Source organism: Dicentrarchus labrax, unplaced genomic scaffold (genome assembly GCF_905237075.1).
Source record: "Dicentrarchus labrax unplaced genomic scaffold, dlabrax2021, whole genome shotgun sequence".
Taxonomy (NCBI): domain Eukaryota; kingdom Metazoa; phylum Chordata; class Actinopteri; family Moronidae; genus Dicentrarchus; species Dicentrarchus labrax.
This window is the reverse complement of record NW_026136718.1, coordinates 473,578-501,260: the sequence shown is the minus strand read 5'-3', so window position 1 is coordinate 501,260 and position 27,683 is coordinate 473,578. Positions and strand designations below refer to the sequence as shown.

Below are 27,683 nucleotides of genomic sequence, written 5' to 3'. Positions count from 1 at the left end.
TTTGCTGCTTTATTTACCTGCAGAAGGGTTGCTGAGAGGAATTCTGTCTATATAATGACATAAGTGCTGCAGACATTCATGGTTTTTCCATTCATTTGAATGTGGCCGGGATAGTTCGTCTATTTTACAGTTATTAGCAACAGTTTACACATTTTATTATGACTTTTTAGCCAATAAAATGTTTAAATAACTACCTGTGTGCACATGTAAATCCCAGTAAAAAAGTAAGTATAAGTTTATGCCAGATTTTGGGGGGTGCTGCGGCCCCCTCAGAGCCCCGACTTCCAGTGCCCATGCCTGCAGCTGTTCTGTGATGTCCTGTCGTTAAGGGCGAACCGGAAAAAGATAATAAAATAACTTAAATGAAAGACACATAACTGAACAGTTATTGTGTTGTATCTGCCTGATTATGGAAAGAGCCTCACTTTGTTCAATAAAACCTCAATAAATATTATTATTAGAGCTCAGATCGAAAACTCTTCCAAACTCACATTGGTTGAACCATAACATGAAAGTTTATTTACTTATTATTTATTTAGCAGGGACAATGCAGAATACATGTATTGCACCAGATATAGCTATATATATTTTCCTCTGTAGTCCCTGGGCGGAGGTCAGTAGTGATGCACAGGATGCAGAGGTTATTTTACACTTTCTTACACTTCAGAAATGAACTGTATTTTTATTTATTCTATTTAAAAACTCTGTAAAATAAAAGGGGGAAATCCCATAAACAGTTTTTACAGTGTATGTAAAGTCTTTAATATTTCCCCGTCTTGTGTTTGTTTTAAATTTTAACTTTTTCTTTGTTCAAAATAATCTGAAAACCTTCAAATCTGCAAATCTTTTGTTTTTTAATAAAGTAAAAAAGTAAAGACATAAAAACGCGGTACCCCCCCCCCGCCCCGCCCCCCGGACCCTCGGCTCTTTGTTGTTGCGCCCCCATCCAATCAGCCAATCAGCGCCCGGATACCGTCTGGAACGCCCACAATGTCTGCCAACCGTCCAATGAGAGAGCTCCTCGGGCCGGACGCCATTTTGTGGGCTTATAGCGGCGGCGGTTGGGCGTCCTGCTGGCTGGAACCTGTTGCTCCGTAGTTCCGTGTTGTGCAATGGACGGGTGAGTTATCCCACAGACTTACGGGTACACTGACATTAAATAGACTTTGTGGCTGTTTTACTGACGCCTGAGAGGAACCGCTGGAGCGTGTGGCCCGGCAGTGTTCCTCCAGAGAGCCGCTGTTGTTCCCGTTGTTCGCTCAGCTGTCGGTAAACTTGTGTTTGTGGTTGGAACAGGAAGCTAAGCTAACTGAGCTAGCGGTAGCCTCCGAACGGGCCGTTGTCTGCGGGCTCTACACCAGACTCCATTTATAAAACCGGCCATTTAACGGGGACTCGTTTACCTGTGAAAACGACTTTCTTTTAACCGTATAGGCTTGTATTTAAGATGTAATCGATATAATTGTTGTGAAGAGAATCAATAAGCTATAAGCTGACTTCCAGCCCAGCTTTATGTTGTTCTCACGCCCACTGTGCTGTGGTTTCCTGCTCTGGTAAAAGTTTACTTTTATTAAATGGATGTTGGTTCGTGTGCTGAATTAATGAATTGATGAATTGATGAATTAATGAATTGATGAATTAATGAATTAATGAATTAGTGAAAGCTCTCAGGTGAGTCGTTAAAGGTGGGCGGAAGTAACCGGTGCTCAGGTAATGTGAAACTGTAATTCACACTGCAGGCCTCCATTGAAGCTGATTGTAGCTATAACTTCAAGTTCTCACTTATTAAATGCAGATTTTATTTAAGCTAATGCAGCATCGTGTGTTACATGTGTGCCGAATTGAAGAGTTGTTCCAGTTCATTAGTTTTAAGTTCAGAGACATGTTCTCATGTGTTTGTGATTTTAAGGATTAGGAAGAATTCTTTAACATTAAAGGTTTTTTTATGGACTAATGCACAACGTTGTTAGTGGGACAGAACTGGTGCTCAGATGTTGTTAAACAGAGTGAATTAGATTGGATGCTTTCGTATAAGCTGAATATAGTTTACACATTATACAGATTAAATAGTTGTGTTGTATAGCAGGTACAGGCTCTATATTGAACTCAGTGAGTTAAAGAGAGGAAACCTGAGCCAGCCTGCAGCTGGAAGCTTCCAGCTGATGTTATCAAAGGTAAAACTAACAGTGAGAAACTGACATGTTTGTTTTCTATTGATTACAGTGTTGTTGACGTATGTGTTGACTTGCAGTTGTTTTAGCACAGTAAGGTTGTGTTCACTGTACCTTTTTAACTGTTGAATATAATAAGTGTCAGGTCATGTGCAGTCAGGAGACGTTGAGGCGTTTGAGTCCCTGATGTGAATATTTGTGCTTTGTCAGGGCTCATTCAGGCCCTGAGGGGTCCTCTTCCAGCTGGTTTACTGTCTGTACAGTCACATCAGCTTCAACCCGACCAGCCGGTTTTTCATTTGCTGTAAACCAGCTCTGTGCTTCTGACACATATATGTACATGAACAGATTGAGGACTTCACCTGCTCATTTGTACTGGCCTGTATTATCTAGAAAATACTAATTATACAACAAATAGATCCCACATCCAGTTGGGACACACTAATAATTAATAGTGTAGTTGTGAGAGTATTTTAGTTTGTCTGCAGGCAAATGTACAATAGAAGGAATGAATAATATATATTAAAGCACCCAACACATTAACACATTATTAATGATGAAGTGAAAGACAAATGAATATATGTAGACATATGTTATAGTGCACATTGTCTAAATACTGGATGGGATGTGAACAAGAATACGAACCGATCTTTGAAGGAAACTATTTCCTCCCCCGGACGACCAGCTGTATTATTTTGTCCTTTAACTTCCTGTCTGCACAGGAAGTGGGGATATGTGTCGCTGTGCTGTTGGACATGTCTCTGCTTTACCTGCATTTAATCACATATGTTGTCTAAGGCCGTTTCTTTATGGGGGCTCAGCAGCGCAGTATTACTGCTGTTTCTGTCGGTTTGTGTTTGTGCTCATTACTTTGTACAGTGGGATAATGTTTGATCTCTAATCACCTGCACTCTTCCTCCTCCTGCTTCTGGATCTGTAACTCTGTTAACTGACACTTTCAGCTAAATATCTCTTTCATTAGGAGTCATTAATATATCCATACAGATACAGTGTATCCTGATCAATATCATCCATAAAGATACAGTGTATACTGATCAATAATCAATAGATACAGTGTATTCTGATCAATATCATCCATAAAGATACAGTGTATACTGATCAATATCATCCATAAAGATACAGTGTATACTGATCAATATCATCCATAAAGATACAGTGTATACTGATCAATAATCAATAGATACAGTGTATTCTGTATATTTGTAGCTATATGATCAGTTTGAAGATATTATTCTAGTTTTAATAATATTAAATATAATAAGAGTATTTGTAGCTGCAGCTCTGGTCGGTCTCCTGCAGAGACTGTTCAGGTGTTCAGGTGATCAGGTGTTCAGGTGTTCAGTATGTAATGCTTTCGTTAGCACTGTCACCTTTTTCCAGGAGATCACCTTCAAACTAAGTTCAGTGTCTCCATTAGTACGTATGAAGTAAAATAAATGTATAAACACAGTTCAATGTAGGACAGCAGTAAAGTGTTACTACAGGATACGACTGTGTATAAACTCTGTCATCAGTGAGGATATTTATCACAGAGCAACAGTCGGCCGCTAACCCCTCTATACGCTGTATACGCTGCAAATATCTCTTAATCGCCATGGAAACACGTGAAGCTTTAGGCCCCGCCTCCGCACGCCACCCTCAGACTTTATGTGATGACAGTGAACTGGTTTGAACAGAAGTTAGTGGGCGCAGGTCGATAATCAGCAGATCCAGTCTCTCTCCTCTCTGCTGGGTTTCTTCCCCTCCGTCCGTCTCCTCAGGCGGCGCCTCCTCAGGCGGCGTCTCCTCTGCCTCCATTTTAACTTTTTTTGCTTGTTGTTTTGAGTTTCTCTCCCTGCTGCTTCTAACACGCTGTCTTTTCTTCACAGCAGTGTCCACCAAGATATAACAGTTGGTACTAAGGTAGGCACCTCTGCTTCCTCCTTCCCCCTCCTCCTCCTCCTCCTCCGCCTCCTCCTGCTCTGCTTGGTTTGTTTTCTGCGGTGAACGTCTCTCAGGCCGTTTGCTTTCCGCTCTGAGTCCGACAGCACGGACACGCTGCCGTCTGGGAACCATTCAGAGGTTTTGTGTGTAATTAGCGTGGAAGCGGCTCAGTGTCGTAAACTCTGCAGTAATTCAGTCACATTCCACAATGAGTCTGAGGATCATCAGATTAGTCAACAACACGCTTATTACTTTCTTAAAGGAGCATACCACTGATTTCCATCATTCAGCTCATCCAGAATCCCTCCTGCTGCCTCACAAACGTCACTTTATTTCTTTACTCACAGAGAGTTTGAGAGTTTCTGTTAAAAGATGTTAAAATCCTCTGTTGATGCGTTCAAGGACTGTCTGACACCAGAGCTTTGAGTCGGCTGCTGAAAGAGCGCAGCGTACAGCTTCACTACAGAGTCCATTAATGAGTCAGCTGATAAAGTCCTTCATCCTCTGCTTCCAGCTTCTTTAACGGGAATATTCTGACTAACTGAAAGTCAACAGATATTGATCTGCTCTGCTATAATCAATAAGACATATAAAAATGCATACATACAATAAAGCACATTGTCAGAGTAACTGTGATTCTATGGAAGGGAGTCTCCATCAAACAGGAAGTAGAGTGTTTGTGTTTCCTGTAGAGAGGGACCTGTCCAACAGCAGCTAGCGCTATGAGCTAACGTCAGTGTCGACTTTCCATTGAACACAGCCGGACCCGGGACCGAACACAATCAAATTTAATTTCCACCATTTGTTGTGTGAAACTTTCAGAGCTGCAGGCGTTACTCTGCGTTACCGGTTGTTTCTGTGGGTTTCATTTAAATGAGGTTCTGTGGAGAGACTCTGGTGTCGGACATGTTGTGTTGTTGGGAAACCCAGCGGGAATGTCAGCTGTTCACTTCCTGTAACAGAATAACGCCAGCTCTGAACTCTTTTATTGTGAAAGGGGCATTTACACTGTGTGACTTCCTGAGTATTTCTGGTATTCGATTGATGTATCAGCCAAACCCATGAATGTATCACAGACTGATTTAAAACTGTTGAAGCTTTAATTTAATTAACGACCCTTGCGATCAACTCAAGCAGAGGCATGCAGCCGAGTGGGAGAAATGTTGCTCTTTGTGGGATATACAGGACCGCCGCCCACAAACACCCGCTAAAAAACAGTCAAAACTAAAAAATCGATTAAAATCGTAAATCGGGTTTGGTGTGAAAAAATCAGAGATTTTATTTTTAAGGCATATCGCCCAGCTCTACTCTGAAGCTTTCTGCTCTCTCTGCTGTCTGTCTGAGCTCGGAGGAGATACAGACAGCGGTGGAGAGCCACACACTCACAATGCCACTGCAAGTGCAACAAAAACCCTGCTAACAAAAAACAAATAAGAGTCATTTATGATCTGTGAGAAAGATGAACAGTTTATTAATGTAACTGGTATTATACCTGTGAATATTACAGTAATGTTACACACTGGAGCTTTAAGACAAAAGGATGGGATTCAAATGTGAATGTAATTATTACTGAGGGGAAGTAACGGAGGAGAGAGACTACCTGTTGGTGTCTCATTGTGAGCTTACTGTGGTCCTCCTGGCTCTCCTGCAGTATTACTGCTGCTGTCACTCAAAGTGACCTGAGAGTATGAAACTCTTTACAATAATATATCAGTGTCTGATCTCCCAGCAGCCTTTGCTCACATTCCTCTGCTCTCTCCTCAGTAATCGTGTTCGGTATGCGTCCGGCAGCAGAGTGGTGACCGCTGCTGCTGCCGGTTTTAGGACAAAAACCAGAATCTGAGCCAAACCACATGAAGGCAGAGAGAGGCTGTGATCTGAGAGCAGGAAGTGACAGGAGGAGGAGGAGGAGGAGGAGGAGGAGGAGGAGGAGGAGGAGGAGGAGGAGTCCCTCTGATGATCACAGCTCTCCTGTTTCCTCCTCTGACCTCAGGCGAGTCATCTGAAACCACCCTGAACGCTCAGACCGGCTCCCGTTAAAGGGTCAGTTCAGGGTTTTCTCCTGAGCACCCAGAAACTACTTTAGATAAAAACCAGCAGGTCTGAGACCACCAGAGGCTGTTCTGGTTCTGGTTCTATCAGGTGGGGTTTTTGTGACTGGACTTACAGGCTGGATGTTGGTTAAAAGTGTGAATTTAAAGGTCCCATGAAGGGGTTTCTATACTTCCTCAGTCTGATGTGTTTCCTGTTGAAACAGGAAGTCACTGTTTGGTGTGCAGAAGAAGAAAGGGGACAGACGGGTGCAACCGCATTCAGACACACTTCGTTTTACTTCCTCACCACAAGGTCCACATGGTCTGTTAATGGCTGTGTTGGAGCTTTCAGTCCCATCACTGGTTCTTCCTCAGAAGGATTCGAACGTGATGAGATGAAAAGTCCTTCACATGCTCAGAAAAGATGTTAATTTGAACGACTGTGAATTCTGCGAAGAGCTCTGTCTGCAGAGGAAGATCGATCAAAAGCTCCAGGACAGCTGCTAAATGGACCGAGTGCTGCTGGTTTCCTCAGCTGATCAATTATTCCTGAGACATTTCCTGGAAAGAATGCGCTACAGCGAACAACCCTCATTATTCATTCCTCCTTTATCTGGGGTTGATCAGTGGTCCGTGGCGGCCCGGTGGTCCAGTGGCTGGCCCGGTGGTCCAGTGGTTATTTTAGCTAATGGAGACATGAATGGTATCGTCCCTTACAGGGCTGCACAGTGAAATGTGGAAACAGTTCCCTTTATGCTACTAAAAAACTAAAGAAAAATGGACAAACGAGAATTTAAACAATTACTAATCCTACATTCATATGGAGACAGACAGATGGACTCTAACAGGTTGGCGAGCTGTACGGTCAACAACTCTTTGATAATCAATTAATTGATTTTTGAAGATTTTCTGGTGTCAGTTTCTCTGTCAGTAAACTGAATATCTTTGGGTTGTGGACAAAACGAGACATTTGGGGACGTTAGCTCAGGCTCCAAACAAGTGATCGATCAAAACCGAAAATAAATTCAATAGATGAATCAATGAAAACAATGGTTTCAGCCTTATTGATGATGAAGAGCAGATTGTCAGTGATGATGTGAGGTGTGGTGGTTCAGTTTCTGTGGGCCCTTTGTCCTGGTCCTGGGCCTGAGGCAGACTCTGGGTCAGCAGCTGTCAGACAGCAGGGACCGGTCCAGAGGAGAGCAGGATTCAGGTTTCTGCTCTATTATTCATGAGAGGAGCAGAAAGAAGATCTGAGCTCCTTTTGTTCGGATAAAAACCTGCTCAGGTTCCTCGGAGAGAGACTGTGGCAGCTCTCAGACTCACTGTAACGCCGTTAATGTTCTCAGACTCACTGTAACGCCGTTAATGTTCTCAGACTCACTGTAACGCCGTTAACGTTCTCAGACTCACTGTAACGCCGTTAATGTTCTCAATCTCACTGTAACGCCGTTAGTGTTCTCAGACTCACTGTAACGCCGTTAACGTTCTCAGACTCACTGTAACGCCGTAATGTTCTCAATCTCACTGTAACGCCGTTAGTGTCTCAGACTCACTAACGCCGTTAATGTTAGTGTTCTCAGACTCACTGTAACGCCGTTAACGTTCTCAGACTCACTGTAACGCCGTTAATGTTAACGTTCTCAGACTCACTGTAACGCCGTTAATGTTAACGTTCTCAGACTCACTGTAACGCCGTTAATGTTAACGTTCTCAGACTCACTGTAACGCCGTTAATGTTAGCGTTCTCAGACTCACTGTAACGCCGTTAATGTTAACGTTCTCAGACTCACTGTAACGCCGTTAATGTTAACGTTCTCAGACTCACTGTAACGCCGTTGATGTTAACGCTCTCAGACTCACTGTAACGCCGTTAGTGTTCTCAGACTCACTGTAACGCCGTTAGTGTTCTCAGACTCACTGTAACGCCGTTAGTGTTCTCAGACTCACTGTAACGCCGTTAACGTTCTCAGACTCACTGTAACACCGTTAATGTTAGTGTTCTCAGACTCACTGTAACGCCGTTAACGCTCTCAGACTCACTGTAACGCCGTTAACGCTCTCAGACTCACTGTAACGCCGTTAACGTTCTCAGACTCACGTTAACGTTCTCAGACTCACTAACGCCGTTAACGTTCTCAGACTCACGTTAACGTTCTCAGACTCACGTTAACGTTCTCAGACTCACTGTAACGCCGTTAACGTTCTCAGACTCACGTTAGTGTTCTCAGACTCACTGTAACGCCGTTAACGTTCTCAGACTCACTGTAACGCCGTTAACGTTCTCAGACTCACTGTAACGCCGTTAACGTTCTCAGACTCACTGTAACGCCGTTAACGCTCTCAGACTCACTGTAACGCCGTTAACGCTCTCAGACTCACTGTAACGCCGTTAACGCTCTCAGACTCACTGTAACGCCGTTAACGTTAACGCTCTCAGACTCACTGTAACGCCGTTAACGTTAACGCTCTCAGACTCACTGTAACGCCGTTAACGCTCTCAGACTCACTGTAACGCCGTTAATGTTAACGCTCTCAGACTCACTGAAACGCCGTTAACGTGAACGCTCTCAGACTCACTGTAACGCCGTTAACGTTAATGCTCTCAGACTCACTGTAACGCCGTTAATGTTAACGCTCTCAGACTCACTGTAACGCCGTTAACGTTAATGCTCTCAGACTCACTGTAACGCCGTTAACGCTCTCAGTATTTATCTGACCACGTCAAACACGCTAACATCTTTACTTAAATAGGATAGAAGAAGAAGAAAAATCACATTTTAGAAGCTGGAACAAACAAATATTTGGTACTTTAGCTTGAAAAATGAAATTATTTAAAAATGTATCTGATTGATGGACTAATGATTGATGGACTAATGATTGATGGACGGATTGATTGATGGACGGATTGATTGATGGACGGATTGATTGATGGACTGATGATTAATGGACGGATTGATGGACTGAGGTTTGGGGTTTGATGGACTGATGATTGATGGACGGATTGATTGATGGACTGATGATTGATGGATTGATTGATGGACTGATGATTGATGGACGGATTGATTGATGGACTGATGATTGATGGATTGATTGATGGACTGATGATTGATGGATTGATTGATGGACTGATGATTGATGGATTGATTGATGGACTGATGATTGATGGATTGATTGATGGACTGATGATTGATGGATTGATTGATGGACTGATGATTGATGTACTACATGATTGAGTACTGCGATATCATACGTTAACTTCCTGCAGATGTTTCACATTTAAAGTCTGTGCCCTCTGAGCCACTGGAAGACCTTTAATGTGAAACACCAGCAGGAAGTGAGTCTGACCGACTTCAGAGGGAAACATTCACTGATTACCAATATGGCCGCTGCTGACTGGCTGTTTCCTTAAACAGATATTCTTTAACCTGTTCAGTCATTTAATATATGGACACAGCGTGCACTGAATCACTGTTATTGATCAGGTATGTGCACACATACAATGTCCATATACAGATATATAGAAACATCAACAACAACAGACAGGAAGACAGTGGAGCAATGACCTCTGAGTTTATAGGAGTCAATAGTGGTATTGGTATCAATAAATGGTATCAGTTCAGGTGATTATCCTCTAATGAATCTATAGATATTAATAATTGATCCTCCTCACTGTTACACACTGGAGTCAACCAGCAGGAGACTTTCATTGTGAAACTCTGACAGGAAAGGCCGTGTGTTGGTTGCAGCCGTTGATCAGTAACAGCTATTGATCAGTAACAGCTATTGATCAGTATTATTGTAGGGATGAGTGAGGAGTGTTGCAGTCTCTCTCTGTAGGACTGCTGAATGAAGCTCAGCCTGTTTGTCTACATCTGGTTCTCATTGAGCAGCTCAGGAATTCCCCCCCGGCTGCCTGCTGGGGGCCGGGGGGGGGCTGAGGGTCGCACACTGGATTATGTTAGACCTGCACTGTAAAAAATAAGATAATAACCAAACAACAACAATACTGTAGAATTACAGACTGGTACAAATCCAGTAATTTACTGTCTTTAAAATACAGTTTGTAGCTTTAATTTAACATAAAATAAAACAATAAGCTATAAATACAGGCAAACACTGCTATAATACAAATAATCAGCCATACATTATTTTCCATAATTTTAGAAATGTATTAAGCTTGAATTTAACATTTTAATTTATGAAATAAACAGTAAATTTAGATTATAGAAATCACACATTAGACATGTAAACTCACTGGATATGTTTGTAAGGATTTGTGGTCTGTGATATTGACTGTACCAGTAAGAGCTGGGGTTGATTCTAAGGTCCTGCTGATAACTTTAGACCACTTTTATTTAACCTCTGAACTCTTTATGAGCCTCAGATCCTCAGGAAACCCTTCTGGTGGCTCCACAGTCCAGGATCAGGACTTAAGGAGACTGCGGTCTCCATTAGGGCAACTGGACCAAATTAACCTTGTCAAATAATCTTTTAAATCCTTCTAGAAACACACTTTCAGAATATTTGTTTTCACACAATCTGTTGTTCATTATATCTCTGATTGTTGTGTTCCTGGTTGTTTACCTCTTATATTACTGTTATTTTTTATTGCTGCTGTTTTATGTGTATGTAAATAAAGTTATTATTATTATTATCATATTTATTATTATTATGATTTGAGATAAATCTGCATTACAGCAGCTCTCAGTGAACGCAGCTCTGTAGTGACCTCTGGTGGCAGTAGACTGAAACAGATCAATTAACTGATTCATTAATGGACAGTTCTGATGATAATGTGGGAGAACAATGTTTTAGGAGGGGTAGGAATTGTATATGGTCCTGAGACAGACACTAAGGGTCATCAGTGGGTCACAGTTCACAAGACCATTGGTGGGAGAGACCTGGACAATCATTTATTCTTTTGAAATAATTTTTCAAACTAAAATGTCTAAAACGTTTCTGGTTCGAGCCTCTGAAATGTGCTTTAGTTTGTCTCTATGATAATAAATGAAATCAGCTCTGAGAACATTTTCACTCTTTTCTGACCAAACAGACAAAGTTTATATAGATTAATAACAAATAATTCAGAGTTTATAATTCTAAAATATAATAATAATCTGTGATACAGCTGAACTCATTTCCTGTCACTTGTCCTCTTTGTTTCCTGACTGCTGGTTTACTAAGTGTGTGTGTGTGTCTGTGTGTGTGTGTGTGTGTCTGTGTGTGTGTGTCTGTGTGTGGCCAACTGCCAGTGGAGGTTAACCTAATTGGTTTCTGTTTCAGAGAGGATCTGACGAGCTTTTCTCCAGCGTCTCCAACGGCCCGTATATCATGAGCACCACAGGTCAGAAATATGTTAATGTTGCTCTTATTGTTGTTCTTATTGGCCGCAGCAGGATGAACGAGTGAAAGGATTTTTGATGTTTTAATGTCAGGAGTATTATTTGTTAGATTTAGCTCTTTTAAAAAGATAAAGAAATACTGAGTCCTGGAATTAGAGCTGATTGGGCCCAAAAAATCTCCATGAGCCCGAAATGTTCTGTACGAGCCCGAACAACGAGCCCGAATTTCTACTTAAAATAAATAAATACTGTCAAACTAATAATGATCCCAGATAGACTCAGAGCTCCACTGGAGGTAAATTGACTGTGTGGGGGCTTTGAAAGGAGCATTGAGGGATATCACATATATAATATTCTGAATCTATCGTAACCTTAAACTGTATGCTGGGTTAGGCCCCGCCCACAGACGTACTGTCGCTGGGTTAGGCCCCGCCCACAGACGTACTGTCGCTGGGTTAGGCCCCGCCCACAGACGTACTGCTTGCTGGGTTAGGCCCCGCCCACAGACGTACTGTCGCTGGGTTAGGCCCCGCCCACAGACGTACTGTCGCTGGGTTAGGCCCCGCCCACAGACGTACTGCTTGCTGGGTTTGTTCGTTATTATTTTTATCGTTATTGATAACGTGAATATCAGGACTATATGTATCTCTGTGGTTGTAAACTGTTTCCTGTCCTCCGTAGCCAATGGCAACGACAGTAAGAAGTTCAAAGGTGACATAAGAGGTCCCGGCGTGCCCTCCAGGGTCATCCACATCCGCAAGCTTCCCAACGACATCACAGAGACCGAGGTGATCAGCCTCGGTCTGCCCTTCGGAGACGTCACCAACCTGTTGATGCTCAAAGCCAAGAACCAGGTACTGTTACCTATACTGAACTGTCCTCTGTGTCCTATACTGAACTGTCCTCTGTGTCCTATACTGAACCGTCCTCTGTGTCCTATACTGAACCGTCCTCTGTGTCCTCTGTGTCCTATACTGAACCGTCCTCTGTGTCCTATACTGAACCGTCCTCTGTGTCCTATACTGAACCGTCCTCTGTGTCCTATACTGAACTGTCCTCTGTGTCCTATACTGAACTGTCCTCTGTGTCCTATACTGAACCGTCCTCTGTGTCCTCTGTGTCCTATACTGAACTGTCCTCTGTGTCCTATACTGAACTGTCCTCTGTGTCCTATACTGAACCGTCCTCTGTGTCCTATACTGAACTGTCCTCTGTGTCCTATACTGAACCGTCCTCTGTGTCCTCTGTGTCCTATACTGAACCGTCCTCTGTGTCCTCTGTGTCCTATACTGAACTGTCCTCTGTGTCCTATACTGAACCGTCCTCTGTGTCCTGTACTGAACCGTCCTCTGTGTCCTATACTGAACCGTCCTCTGTGTCCTATACTGAACCGTCCTCTGGGTCCTATACTGAACCGTCCTCTGGGTCCTATACTAAACTGTCCTCTGTGTCCTATACTGAACCGTCCTCTGTGTCCTATACTGAACTGTCCTCTGTGTCCTATACTGAACCGTCCTCTGTGTCCTATACTGAACCGTCCTCTGTGTCCTATACTGAACCGTCCTCTGTGTCCTATACTGAACTGTCCTCTGTGTCCTATACTGAACCGTCCTCTGTGTCCTGTACTGAACCGTCCTCTGTGTCCTGTACTGAACCGTCCTCTGTGTCCTATACTGAACCGTCCTCTGTGTCCTATACTGAACTGTCCTCTGTGTCCTATACTGAACCGTCCTCTGTGTCCTATACTAAACTGTCCTCTGTGTCCTATACTGAACCGTCCTCTGTGTCCTATACTGAACCGTCCTCTGTGTCCTATACTGAACCGTCCTCTGTGTCCTATACTGAACCGTCCTCTGTGTCCTCTGTGTCCTATACTGAACTGTCCTCTGTGTCCTCTGTGTCCTATACTGAACCGTCCTCTGTGTCCTATACTGAACCGTCCTCTGTGTCCTATACTGAACCGTCCTCTGTCTCCTATACTGAACCGTCCTCTGTGTCCTCTGTGTCCTATACTGAACTGTCCTCTGTGTCCTATACTGAACTGTCCTCTGTGTCCTCTGTGTCCTATACTAAACTGTCCTCTGTGTCCTATACTGAACCGTCCTCTGTGTCCTATACTGAACCGTCCTCTGTGTCCTATACTGAACCGTCCTCTGTGTCCTATACTGAACCGTCCTATACTAAACTGTCCTCTGTGTCCTATACTGAACCGTCCTCTGTGTCCTATACTGAACTGTCCTCTGTGTCCTGTACTGAACCGTCCTCTGTGTCCTATACTGAACTGTCCTCTGTGTCCTATACTGAACCGTCCTCTGTGTCCTCTGTGTCCTATACTGAACTGTCCTCTGGGTCCTATACTGAACTGTCCTCTGTGTCCTATACTGAACCGTCCTCTGTGTCCTCTGTGTCCTATACTGAACTGTCCTCTGTGTCCTATACTGAACTGTCCTCTGTGTCCTATACTGAACCGTCCTCTGTGTCCTCTGTGTCCTGTACTGAACCGTCCTCTGTGTCCTATACTGAACCGTCCTCTGTGTCCTCTGTGTCCTCTGTGTCCTATACTGAACTGTCCTCTGTGTCCTATACTGAACCGTCCTCTGTGTCCTCTGTGTCCTATACTGAACTGTCCTCTGTGTCCTATACTGAACTGTCCTCTGTGTCCTGTACTGAACCGTCCTGTGTCCTATACTGAACCGTCCTCTGTGTCCTATACTGAACTGTCCTCTGTGTCCTATACTGAACCGTCCTCTGTGTCCTCTGTGTCCTATACTGAACTGTCCTCTGTGTCCTATACTGAACCGTCCTCTGTGTCCTATACTGAACCGTCCTCTGTGTCCTCTGTGTCCTATACTGAACCGTCCTCTGTGTCCTATACTGAACTGTCCTCTGTGTCCTATACTGAACCGTCCTCTGTGTCCTATACTGAACCGTCCTCTGTGTCCTATACTGAACCGTCCTCTGTGTCCTATACTGAACTGTCCTCTGTGTCCTATACTGAACCGTCCTATACTGAACCGTCCTCTGTGTCCTCTGTGTCCTATACTGAACTGTCCTCTGTGTCCTCTGTGTCCTATACTGAACCGTCCTCTGTGTCCTGTACTGAACCGTCCTCTGTGTCCTCTGTGTCCTATACTGAACCGTCCTCTGTGTCCTATACTGAACAGTCCCCTTTGTGTCCTATACTGAACCGTCCTCTGTGTCCTATACTGAACCCCCTGGTCCTCTGTGTCCTATACTGAACCGTCCTCTGTGTCCTATACTGAACTGTCCTCTGTGTCCTCTGTGTCCTATACTGAACTGTCCTCTGTGTCCTCTGGGTCCTATACTGAACCGTCCTCTGTGTCCTCTGTGTCCTATACTGAACCGTCCTCTGGGTCCTATACTGAACCGTCCTCTGTGTCCCTTCAGGCCTTCTTGGAGATGAACTCGGAGGAAGCGGCTCAGAACATGGTGGGTTATTACTCCACAGTGATGCCAATCATCAGGCACCACCCGGTCTACGTCCAGTTCTCCAACCACAAGGAGCTGAAGACCGACAACTCCCCCAACCAGGAGGTACACCTCAGTCAGGACTGTTAGCATATGTTAGCGTCTCTATGTTGCCAAGTTCCTGTTTTTTAGCCTATATTAGCAACTATGTAGCTCCCAGCCACTGTTGGTATCTGTTAGCTACAGTTAGTATCTGTACATTGCCTGGTCACTGTTAGCATGTGTTCATCTTCATCCCTCCATCCTCCCTCAGAGGGCCCAGGCAGCTCTTCGTGCCCTCAGCACGTCTCATGTGGACACGACTGTGGCGGCCCCGAGCTCGGTGCTGCGGGTCGTGGTGGAGAACCTGGTCTACCCCGTCTCCCTGGACGCCCTCTGCCAGGTAACGCCAACACCCACCAGTCGAAGTTAGCATCTGTACATTTAGCATCACATCACAACACAACACAGAGAATGGAAAACATCATCAGGTTGGTTGTACTTTGAATGCAGCACAGTGTTTACACAGGATGCGTTCAGGTGCAGTATTGAGTGTAGGTAACCTCAACACACAGTCACTGGAGTAACCGCCATAAAATGAAGAAAATAGGAGCTTAAAACTACAATTTGGGCCTCAGACACAGTTTATTGCGTGAGTGAAAAGACGAACTGCACTTGAGTAGGTCAGCTAGTGAGTGTTAGCATAGCCAGCCACTGTATGCTATGGTCGGTTGTGTTTCTGTTTGTGGGTAGAATGAGCGTAGCTTCATATTTACTGTGCTATCAATCTCAACATAAAGACAGGGAGAGGGTTTCACACATGTTGTGATAAGTCGAGCTCCTGTCTGGTCCTTAGATCTTTTCAAAGTTCGGCACCGTGCTGAGGATCATCGTCTTCACCAAGAACAGCCAGTTCCAGGCTCTGCTGCAGTATCCGGACGGAGCGTCCGCCCAGGCAGCTAAACTGGTGAGAGTCCCACTCTGCTGGTCCCAGTGCCGACACACAGACTCCATCATCCGTTCAGCATTTAACCGGCGTTGCTAACTGTGTGAACTTGCTGTGTGTCTCAGTCTCTGGACGGACAGAACATCTATAACGGCTGCTGCACTCTGAGGATCAGCTTCTCCAAACTCACCAGCCTCAACGTCAAATACAACAACGAGAAGAGCCGCGACTTCACCAGACCAGACCTGCCCTCCGGAGACAGCCAGCCCACCATGGAGCACCCGGCCATGGCTACGGCCTTCAGTAAGACCCCCCCACGCACGCACGCACGCACGCACGCACGCACGCACGCACGCACGCACGCACGCACACACACACACACACACACACACACACACACCTAATGAAACAGGAGGTTGTGTCACAGACAGACACAGACAGGAAGCTATCGCTGATGGTGGAACAGTTTCTGGGATTCCTAAAAACTCCTGAGGAACCAGTTCTTACCTGAAGCAGTCAGTCAGTGTAAGGTCACCACCAGTCTCCAGTCTGCGTCATCAGGAGTCATTAACCCTTTAAACTCTGCAATAGAAACGGTCCGCCAGTGTCTACAAATACAAAAATCCTTTTTTCATCAAATTTTACTAAATAAACACACAAAACATATTGATCCACAATATTTCTAATTGTAGAAACATGAACAAAATATTTCTTTACCTCCATAGGTTATGTGAACTAAGAACATTTTTTAGTTTTTGAGAGATGCTCATTTTTATGTCCCTAAAATCTGTAGGGGAGAGTGGGGTAAGATGAGTCATTTTTCATATTTAGGATCACTACATCAAGGCAATCATAGTTTTGTCACTAACTAATATATCTGCATATATTTCAGGATGTTGTGCATCCCTTCCAACAAACAGAATGAGTGTAAACATAACTGTTTCCATAATATAGCATGTCCAAAAAAAGTGGTCTCATGGCTCAACTTACCCAGTGTATGGGGTAAGTTGAGCCGTAAACAAATTTAAAATGATCTATTTTGGTCTAAACACAATTCTCATGAAACTTATGATAGACTTAATTCACTTTCAAGAGTGAAAAATTATTTTTTGGAAATAAATATCTAACCACTTTACCCATGTGGTTCTTACATTCACAGACTCCATGAAATGAAGCCTTCCTCCTAAATATTTGGTCACATGATCAATATTTTTTACCATTTCCTAGCAACAAGGGGTGGCTCAACTAACCCCACTCTCCCCTACAACCTAAGCTAAAAGGTTATGTATGTCAATAAACCATAATAATTGATATTAGTATTGATCGACTCCTTCAACAAAATGATCTAATTGAAGAAGGAATCCGGACCGGAGGAAAGTGCTTATTCTTCGTCACCGCCCGCGAACAAAACCTCCTCGGTTGAGTATCGTTTCTTCGCCATCAAGACAAAACAAAGAAAAGTATTTTAATCAGTCCTTCCAGAAAAATTTTTTTGTGATTGTTGCGGGCAAAAATCCTTGATTATGCGGCACGTTTTCTTAAAAAATTCGATGGAATATGTGAGATATTTATGCAATATTATGCGATGAAATTGCAGGAACTTGCAAAAACTGCAGTTTGATGAAAAAGAGAAAAAAAAGCGATTCCCCGAACACCCTGTTCTCACTAGGCTACTACCTTAATGTAAAGAGTCATTTCTTATTACTTCCTATGATAAGCAAGCATACTACATCACAGAAAGTGCTGGGAATATTTAAGTTCTCATCTTGTTTTTATTTCAGACCTTAATAAACACATGGCTCAAACTTACAAAACATTGATGAGTCAAACAAGTTCTGTAGCTTTACAAAAGAAATGTGCTACAACTTCATTTCATATTATATTCAGTGTAAAACAATAACAGAAACTCTAATTGATTGAAGTTTGATTATTTCCTGTGAATATTGATCAGAGATGAGTTATCCTGATATATTGATCCATTCTCTGTCTGTATTCTGTATTTTTATCATTTTAACAATCAGACTTTATATTCTTCTTTCTGACAGATTCACTGTTTTCTTCCTCTCTCGGTAACTCAGCTGTTGTTTCTTCTCTGCAGCTCCAGGAATCATCTCAGCTTCTCCGTACGCAGGAGCCACTCACGCCTTCCCGCCGGCCTTCACTATCCAGCCTGCAAGTGAGTCTCCCCTGCAACATCTCCCTTGATCCCGCGCTGCATCAGAACGCTGTTTGTTACTGTTTGGATGTGAGAGACCCCTAGTGGCAGAAATCAGTGTCAGTAAATGTGCTGTCTGTAACCATAGTAACAGGTCAGCCAGTCATGAGTTTGAGTCACATGATCAGAACTGAGCCAGTCATATCTGTGCTGGATTATCAGGATCATAGTGTGGATGGAAGAGACTTCTCTTCTAGTCCTGGAAACACCTGGAAATTGATTACAATGAGCAAATATCCTGTAAATAATCAGTGTTGTTCTGGTAAATATTCATTGAGTCACTCAGTGAAGCTGGCTGTTGGTGGATAAACTGTGATTTCACAGCAGGTTTACAGACAGTGAACATATCTCCACACATACAGCCTGTTACTGATCAGCTATCTGTTGCTATGGTTGATGGATACAAACACTGTTAATGAACACTTACTGATGGACACATTCAGTTTGCCTTAAACTGCAGTTTATATGACTGCGAGCAAGTGCTGTCCTGTAATGAAACTCCTGGAAAGGTCCTGGAAAGGTCCTGGAAACTGATTTGTTAGTGTGAACCCTGTTTTGGTGTCATTGGTGTCATTCAGATGTCTCGTGCAATTTTTCGATCGTTGTTCACTCGTCTCACCTCTCCCAGTGTCCTTCCCCTATCCAGGCCTGACGTGCCCGGCTCTGCCCGGAGGCCTGGCCTCTCTGTCCCTCCCCGGGGCTACCAGGCTGGGATTCCCCCCCCTCCCTGCTGGAGTCTGTGTCCTGCTGATCAGCAACCTCAACCCCGAGGTGGGTCCTTCACCATCTTGTCCTGCTTCATTGTCATCCTCAGACATGTTGATCAAAGTTCTCATCGACCTTTAAACTTTGTGTCAAACATTTTTCATGTTTACTTTTAAAACTATATTTTATGTTTATGTCTATTATTATCGATGTCCCTGCTACACTCACACATCTACATAAACCAAACCGCCTTTTATGTTCACCTGTTTCATGAGAAATCCACAAACACAAACAAGTTGCATGTCTGTAGCCGATGTTTCAGAAGGACACAGCTGTCACAAACTGTATAATAAACTGTCTGTAGTCTCTGTGACGTCCCCCACAGGTCTCAGTGTGGAGGCGGAGCTGAATGAAGCCTGGTTACTGAAAACAGCCGTCTGTGACTGTGGCTCTTCACAAACATATTGGGGACGTCAGAGAGACTATTACTGTTTATTGTTTACTTTATGATTTATTCACCTGGATGCTGAAACTGGGACACAACAACTCTTACGTCACCAACATTACAACCAATCAGAGAGGTCAGAGGTCACAGCTCCCTAAAGAGAGATCTCGCATTAACACAGACGTCAGGGTTCACGTCCTCAAGTCCAATCTGAATCCCAAACAATCACACCTGAGTGATGTCAGAAGAACATCGTGCACTTTGTTTGGCTTCTGACATTCCTGTAATGTTTTTAATGGCTTCACATTAAACCCTGTTGTCCTACACACACACACACACACACACACACACACACACACACACACACACACACACACACACACACACACTGTCAAGTCATGTGAACATGTTCTCCTCCATATTGACATGATCTTACCCCTCCTCTCCAAAGGTAATTAACCTCCTGATTGACCCCTCACCTGTCTTTTTTTCCCCTTTTTTTTAAATTTGTTGCCATGGAAACGCCTCGGACACCTCCACCTGTCCTGCCCTCCCACCTTTACCTGTCCTGTCCCTCCGCTGCCTTCTCTGCTGTCTTTAAAGAGAGTTACGCCCCACTGCCTCTTTATTCTCTTCGGTATGTTCACTAGCTTCTTATTTTGAATTATCAGTACCACCTGGTTGTTCTGATTTTAAGTTCCTGTTTGTTTTTCCTCTTTTTCATTTGTTTTTTAATGAAAAATAATGAGTGTCTGCTGGTTTTGTCAGATTTTTTGCGTGTTTTGATTTGAGTTTATTCACAATATTTGCAGCTTTTGCTCTGTGCTGAATTCAGGCTTCTTCTTGAGCAGCAACAGTTGAAGTCCCAAAAACCACCAGAGGCTCTGCAAATGCAAAACTAATATCTAAAGCTCCAGTGTGTCACATTCCTGTAATATAATATTCATATGTATGTTTACATTAGTGTTTAATCTCCTGAATATAAGAATCATTGTGTTTTTCATTAGAGTGAGATGTTTTTATCTACAGAGGGAGCGGATCCTCTTCTGGCAGAGTCCGCCATGTTGAACTGCCATAGGTCCTTTCACAGCTAATTTTAGTTTCCCCTACACACTTGGAAGGCTGAGTTGTATTCAGCTGATGGACTCTGCAACTTCACCACTAGATGGCACTAAATCCTACACACAGGTCCTTTAATTGAATATCCAAACATTAACAAAGTGAAAGACCATATAGATATGGAAAATAATGCACATTGACATTTAACGTTAGCTAGTGTTGCCCACTGTTGGCACTCGGGAGCATAAAGGTCACAACCTTTGACCCTCAACCCTACATAGAGACACATAGAGATCAGTCCACAGGCAGCAGAGGGACAAAGCTACACTACAACCTGTTCACTCTCTGCTCACACACACTGATTATTATAGAGACATTAAACATATGGCAGCTTTAACAATCAGTCTGTCAGAATATTTTGTTAAAGTCTACAATGCTGCCTGTCACAGATCTCAGTGATTTAGACTCTAAAAATCTGTTTGTGACTATTTAGGGATCAAAAACCTGCAGATGTCACTGAACTGTGAGCTTCACTTATTAGTGACTGACGCTGAAATCTAAACAGATTCCAGTGTGTTTGGAGGATTTGGGCAAATAGATGTTGCTATAAACTCAACTCAGTTCCCCTCCATCGTACTGAGGTGGAGAAGCATTCTCCAGTTGCCTCTGTGGTTCATTTTCTTATCCAAGCTGCATTTATTGTGTTTCATCTTATTTCAGTAAACCTGAGTTTTTGAGTTTGCATGCTGGGTTTCCTTCAGTTTGCATGTCCTCAGTGCTGAATCAGCTGCTCTTGTTTTTTTAGTCAACACTCCCATAATTCATAGCTCCTACGTGGTGTTAATCTGCCATTTTAATTTTCTCTGACCCTTACCCTTAATTTCCTCACTGCATTTCCTGTGTATAACATTCAGAAATTCCTGCCTTCTAAATGAAATTCACAAATTCGTTAGCGTTCCCGCTTTCGACGGCAGCGTCTAAGTGCTGCTTCTCCCTTCAACTCCAGGTTTTACATTCAGCACTTGCGTCAGAGTGAGTCCCCATCTCTCAGTTAAACCTCCTCCATATACGTTTAATTTGACCATTAGACTAAGGGTCAGTGGCTTGGCAGGCTGCAGTCAGACCAGTTTCAGGCACCGCTCTCTGTCGGGTGTAACAGGCCTAGCTTTGTGTAGATCCTTGTGTTTGTGTGACTTCCTGTGTAACAATAGTTTAACCTTTTATCTATGTCTGGCTCTGTTAAGGTGTGTATGGTGACGTGATGAGAGTGAAGATCCTGTTCAACAAGAAGGAGAACGCTCTGGTTCAGATGTCTGACAGCACACAGGCTCAGCTAGGTAACTTCTTTAGGCCAACAGTTCGAGACTAGAGTCTAATTATCTGGATATCTTCTGGTGACAGTTGTTAGTCAGTTAGAATGTATTTTTATAGGCTCGGCAGTGGTGATATCTTGAGATAGGTAGGACATTTTAGACATCTTACATATACGTATGTACAATATACATTATAAGCATTCTAGTCCTGAAACGTGCTGGAAAAACATATTAAAGAATGCAATAAATAAAATAAATATGTGCATGTATTACAGGAAAAGAAAAATTAAATAATACAATAAATAATCTAGTCAGGAATTTGAGCAGCGTTTTTCTCCTGTCTGGTTTTCAGCCATGAGCCACCTGAGCGGCCAGCAGCTGCACGGGAAGTCTCTGCGCATCACGCTGTCCAAACACACCAGTGTCCAGCTTCCCCGCGAAGGCCACGAGGACCAGGGTCTAACCAAAGACTACAGCAACTCCCCCCTGCACCGCTTCAAGAAGCCCGGCTCCAAAAACTACTCTAACATCTTCCCACCATCTGCCACCTTACACCTCTCCAACATCCCGTAAGTCCTTCCACTGCAGGATTATCAACACCTGGCTGCACTTTATACACCGACACCAGGCTGAAACAACCAGGAACATTCCTCAACCATGTGAGACAGTATGGAGGGATAATGTGTCTTTAATGCAAATGTTATTTTTATGCTTGTAGCCCGTCTGTGGTTGAGGACGATCTCAAGATGCTGTTTTCCAGCTCAGGAGCCACGGTCAAGGCCTTTAAGTTCTTCCAGTGAGTCAACCATTTACTTTCTCTGCACCCAAAGCTTTATTGATCCATGTCTTAATTAATTAATTACTCTGTCTCTCTCTTCAGTCTCCTGCCCCTCGCACTGACCTCCTTAATCCCAATGTCCCTGTCTTTCTTCTGAAGTCTCCATCTTTGCACTGAAGTTCCTTTCCTGTGTTTGTCTGTCCTGAAGCCTTTGTTGTTCCCCAGAAACCTTTACCCTCGTCCTTAGAGTCCACATGTCCTTGTCATGAACCCTCACCCTAATGTTCCTGACTTTTTGCCCTGTGTCCTTGTCCCACCACAAAGCCTTCATGCTTGCCTGGATCCTTGCATTGAAGCACTTGTCTTTGCCCTAAAGCTTTCCTCGTTGTTCTGAAGCCTTTATCTTTGTCCTGAAGTATTTGTCCAAATCCTAAAACCGTTACTGTTATCGTGCCCCCAAGCCACCATGTCCTTGCCCTGTCCTGCATCTCTGAATTCATGCTGTGTCCTTAAGCCCCTATCCTACCTGATGCTTCATACCTTGCTTTACTCTTTGCCCTGGACTTCCTTCCCTGTGCTTGCCCTGGTCATTCTTGCCCTGGTCATTCTTGCCCTAAAACCTTTACCCTGGGTCCTTAGCTTTCCTTCTTTGCCAGAACCTTTATCGTTGTTCTGAAGCCTTCATTCTTGCCTTTGTCTTTGTTCTGAAGGCTTCAGAACAATAATAAATGTTCAGAAGTCTTTGACCAAGTCCCAAAACCTTTATCTTTACCCTCAAGTCCCAGTCCTTGCCCCAAAGTCTTCACAGTTGCCCTGAAAACTCTATCCTTGTCTTTGGCCCTAAAGTCTCTGGGTTTGGCTTGTCCTGAAGTTTCCATTCTTTATATTTAATCATGTGAACTTCCCGTAGAGTCTGATAACCTCCTGTTCGTTTCTCCTTCAGGAAGGACCACAAGATGGCTCTGATCCAGATGGGCTCAGTGGAGGAGGCCATCGAGTCCCTCATCGAGTTTCACAACCATGACCTGGGCGAGAACCACCATCTGCGGGTGTCCTTCTCCAAGTCCTCCATCTGAGCCTCAGGCTTTAGCATCTGAATCCTCCACGCTCCTCCGAGAGTGTACTCAATGGTGTCCACTACACTCCGATCATTCCAACGCATGTCTGCAGAAACCACCGTGAAGTCTGGTGTGGTGTTAAATTATTTTTGTAGTTTTTTTTGCCTTCAAAGAGGATTAGGGTCCGTTCTGGGATCACTGGTGGAAGTCAGAATTCTGCCTTTTAATCTCAGAAGTCGGGGAATTAAGTCAGTATTCTGAGGACGTTTGGAACTAGCAGTAATTCTCAGATTGTAGTCAGAATTCGGACTCGTGTTCGTGTCCTTCTTGTTTTGAAGTTGATACCTTGTAGCCACTCTTGCCTTTTGACTTCAATCCCAGAATCAAGGAATTAAAGTCAGCCTTCTAAATTAATTTCTCTGGACTGGAGTTGTCTTCAGAATTCTTCTTTAATCTCAGATTCCCAGTGGTTTTCCTGTGGTCCTAATCCTCTTCTTTGAAGTTTCCCCTCTGAGGTAACACTTCGGTCTTTAAAATATCAGCTCTGACACTTTGGGAAGTCACACATTTACCCTCAAGCTGTCAGATCTTAGTCCGGGCCTTGGCCTGGTTTAGCCTTCAAATGATCCCTGTGCCTTATTCCTGGAGTCAGTGACCTCGACTTTGACATGTTTAAAAAAAATAAATAATTATAACAAATCTCCCATCATGCCTCTGTAAATTGGCAAAAAACAGGTTTACAGTTGGTAAAGGTTTACTGTTGATGAGATGTATTACAGATATATCCATATTTTCTGTGTATTTTATTGGTGTTTTCAGTCCTTTATGTTAGTGTTTTGTACTGCTGGTTACTGTAGCGTCAAACATGTGAACTGATTCTGTTTTAGCGGGTTTGCTGGGTCTTTAGTCCTAGATGCAATTCTCTGTTTTTCCTATTCCTTTTTGATTTCTTTATTTCCATGTATGCAATCATGTTTTATTCAAATCAAATATTGTAGCAATATTTTAATCATTCCTGAACTTTTATTTGTTGGGTTTTTGGTGTCTTGGCGAGCTTGGCGGTTCTTCCCGCCGCTCCGCTGCCTTTTACAATCCGCAGACGAATGTTGTTTTGTTTGTTTGGTGTTCTGTTGGATTTGTGAATCATGATGTTAGCTTGTCTTTTCTGTCGCGTTGCTCCTCTCAACGGTTTTATTTATAAAAGTTTGTGATCCACTACAGCTGAAACCAAAAACGGCCTTCTAGATGCAAACAAATCCGCCTGCCTCAGGTTTCTGGTTTTAAAGACTTAAAACACAATTATGGTGAACTTTAGGCTCTGTTGGTGTTTTCCTGTGGGAATCTTTTTATTGATTTCTCTACCGCTTCACTGGATTCAGCCCACCAGTGCGACTTCAGTCTCTATTGTTAAACCAGATGTAAAGTGGAGTGCCTTCAACGCAGCGCTGAGTCGTACATCAGGTGTCAATTCCTCTTAATTCTCAAAGTTTGACGGAGAAGAAGCCCCGCAGCCGTCAGAACCGTACTGAAACCAGAAGCTGGTTTGGTTTATCTGTGTGTCTTAATATTATTACGTCGACATTCCAGCCGCTCACACGTCCACCTGAACAGACGTGGTGCATTCAAAACACCTGGGAGGTTCGGTAGATGGGATTTTGAAACTAGACCTCTTCCTCTTTAATTTCCAGAACAAACTGAAGTCCTGTCTCATTCCAGAGGCTCAGAGAAAGTTTCCTTCTACCTGAACTCCAGTTCTCGCAACGTTGATCTGTCCCAGATGAAAGTTAAACATCTGGCAGTGGATTTAGAGTTTTGGTGGTCTTGCGACACCAGATGGGAGATCTCCGCGCCTACCAATCCTAGTAGATGCTTGAACAGCTGCTAAGGAATGTACGCCCTTACTCAAGGACGCCCCTTTCTTTAAAATGCTCTCCCTCCATTCTCCAATCCTTGTTTCCTGACTGAAACAGAGATATGGTGCAGAGAGCACAACAAGCACATCGCATGTCACCGCCCTGGATCGGTTCTGGAATGCTGGTTTTTTGAAACTCTTTATTTTTTCCACCCACTTGCTGGCAGAACTTCGGTCTCTGTTGAGTTGCGTTCATGGTTTTAGGGACCAAAAACGACCGTTGTCAGATATTCAGGATCAAATTGATGACTGTGTATAAACCAGCCAATCAGAATCCAGCAGGAAATGGTGCAGAATCGACGCTTTTGTTGCTAGCTTATATTTTTAATCTCTCAGACTGAATGCAACGTTTTTTAAAAATATTTCATTGTTGAATTTCTGCAAACGACAACTGCAGTTTGATCGTGGATCAGTTTTTAATAAAGAGGTTAACTGTGACAAAGGACTCTGGGCTCCTGCTTGTTGGTGGTTCTTGGGGAGGATTGAGGTTTACCTCCTCCAGTTGGACCGCCCGGCTGCGGAGGTCACTGTTGTTGTACTTTGGACTCAGTGATCAGTTTCAGTTCGTCCCACATTGCGTCTGCGTACGGTAAGAATTTGAAATAACACGAAATTCATTTGAATAAACTGACAAAACGGAGATCGACTGTGACGCCACACGGGAGAACGTCCCGGTGGTCCTCAGTGCGTCCCAAACAGATGTGAGCAGCTGTTTCTCCCAGATGGACCAATGAGAACGCTCCTCCTGGATGTAAATAGTTTATTTATTATCCGTTCTGCTGTCAACAGAAACCACAAACACAGGACACGTTTACATCTGTCAGTCTTTCCCAGGTGACTTGAATGCATCACGGACCTTCGGTGTCGGGTGAGACGGGTGAGGCAGGACTGGGACCAGTGGGTCAGTAAGAGGTGCAGGGTGGGTGGGTGGGGTTGGAGGGCGGGGGGTGTTAATCTGTACATACGTGTTTTATACCACAGTAACGTGTCTGAGAGCTGATTGTTGGTTTTATATCTGATGAAACGTGTATATTTTGATTCAAGTGTGCGACCGGTTCTGAGCCTTACACTGTTTGTGTCACAAAGAAAAAAAAACAGATTAAATCACTTTTTATCTAAGTGTCGTTTGATTTCTTTTCTGTATGAACTGTTTGTGAGGATGCGAACTGAGAACATCAGAACAGAATCTCAGACAGATGAAGCATGAAACGTCTCGTTGCTCATGTTATTGTTTGATTCATACGTTTTCTGAATATGCAAATTAGGCATCATCTATTAAAACTGCACATTGCATAAAGCCAGGTTCTAAGTTTTTCATTTTAACATATTAAAGTAAAATGTGAGTGAATCTTGGATATCATCAGTCCATAAACCTTAAAGGTAGCCGGTGTAGGAATTTCTCCCATCTAGTGGTGAAATTGTATTTTGCATTTAAACGAATAGTGCTCTCTAGTGCCTCGCGTTTTCAAATGCGTGTTGCAACTACGGTAGCTGTTATGTACCAAGAAGCTATGCCAACCCATCCCCCATTCGCAGGCGGGGCTTGTCGTCAACACACCTGGGTTTGCATTCAGGACCACTCTTAACATGAATAAGAAAAATAGAAGTGTCCCTTGAGACAAAAATAATATTACAACTTGATGCCAGGCGTAAGACCATGAAAGTAGGCTACTGATGGAGGTAGCTAGTGGGCATAGCCTGGCTAGCTGCTAATCACCAACCAACGAGGCTGTTTAGCTTTTAACTATACATGTTCTACTGTTATGCTGCCTATATAATGACTTACACACCCAAGCAATAAAAAAACCTTGTAATTTAGACTGTAACATTGATTTACCTGTGGAGGAGAAAGCAGGCAACTTCAGCGTCCCTTTGAAAGTCTTTCTCCTTCATTAGCTCTTTCCACCTGGGAAAAGCTACCCCGATGTTTACCCTCGTTTTTTGAATTTGCCGCTCACGTTGCCTTTTTAATTCCCTTTTGGCTTTGTTGGCGACGAGGATTCCTTCTCCTGTGGCTCTAGTATGATCCTCCATTATTAACTAAAGTGCAGTGCAGACTTTCAAATGTGCCTCTCACTGATCTCCTTCTCCGTTATAGCTGGTTTCAGTCACGTGACGCTGGCTCTGAACGAGAACGCGTTGTGGATTAGTGAGACAGGTAGCCTAGTGCTTTATGTCCCTCTCGGTGATTATAGTTTTTCAAAATGGTGGAATGACATGGAAGCCTCCGTGGACTTGCCCGTCTAATGTATATACAGATAAGAAATTCTTCACTTACGAGGATAAGTCAG

The 27,683-nt window shown here is 43.5% G+C and overlaps 1 protein-coding gene across 4 annotated transcripts; it reads left to right on the top strand.

The window, feature by feature from the left end:
* Positions 1 to 1,051: 1,051 nt before the first annotated feature.
* On the top strand, positions 1,052 to 26,511 carry ptbp1b (polypyrimidine tract binding protein 1b). 4 transcript variants are annotated; one of them, XM_051375621.1, is made up of 15 exons: positions 1,068 to 1,120; positions 4,061 to 4,094; positions 11,435 to 11,495; positions 12,175 to 12,347; positions 14,902 to 15,048; positions 15,236 to 15,364; positions 15,818 to 15,928; positions 16,033 to 16,210; positions 18,006 to 18,083; positions 18,769 to 18,893; positions 19,876 to 19,909; positions 21,576 to 21,668; positions 21,997 to 22,213; positions 22,363 to 22,440; positions 23,366 to 26,511. In XM_051375621.1, the coding sequence occupies exons 1-15, from the start codon at positions 1,113 to 1,115 to the stop codon at positions 23,496 to 23,498; spliced, it is 1,599 nt and encodes a 532-aa protein (XP_051231581.1). In that variant the 5' UTR covers positions 1,068 to 1,112; the 3' UTR covers positions 23,499 to 26,511. The 4 variants fall into 4 exon arrangements, with proteins under 4 accessions (XP_051231582.1, XP_051231581.1, XP_051231578.1 ...); XM_051375618.1 differs by having other exon boundaries at positions 1,069 to 1,120; positions 18,751 to 18,893; XM_051375619.1 differs by having other exon boundaries at positions 1,098 to 1,120; positions 4,064 to 4,094; positions 18,751 to 18,893.
* Positions 26,512 to 27,683: the final 1,172 nt, after the last annotated feature.

What these genes read in the sequence shown, in the direction of transcription:
- ptbp1b (XM_051375618.1), top strand. An exon ending in CTGCCTCTTTATTCTCTTCG is followed by an intron (nt 19,910 to 21,575) that starts GTATGTTCACTA and finishes GGCTCTGTTAAG; the next exon opens with GTGTGTATGGTGACGTGATG. An exon ending in TTACACCTCTCCAACATCCC is followed by an intron (nt 22,214 to 22,362) that starts GTAAGTCCTTCC and finishes TTATGCTTGTAG; the next exon opens with CCCGTCTGTGGTTGAGGACG.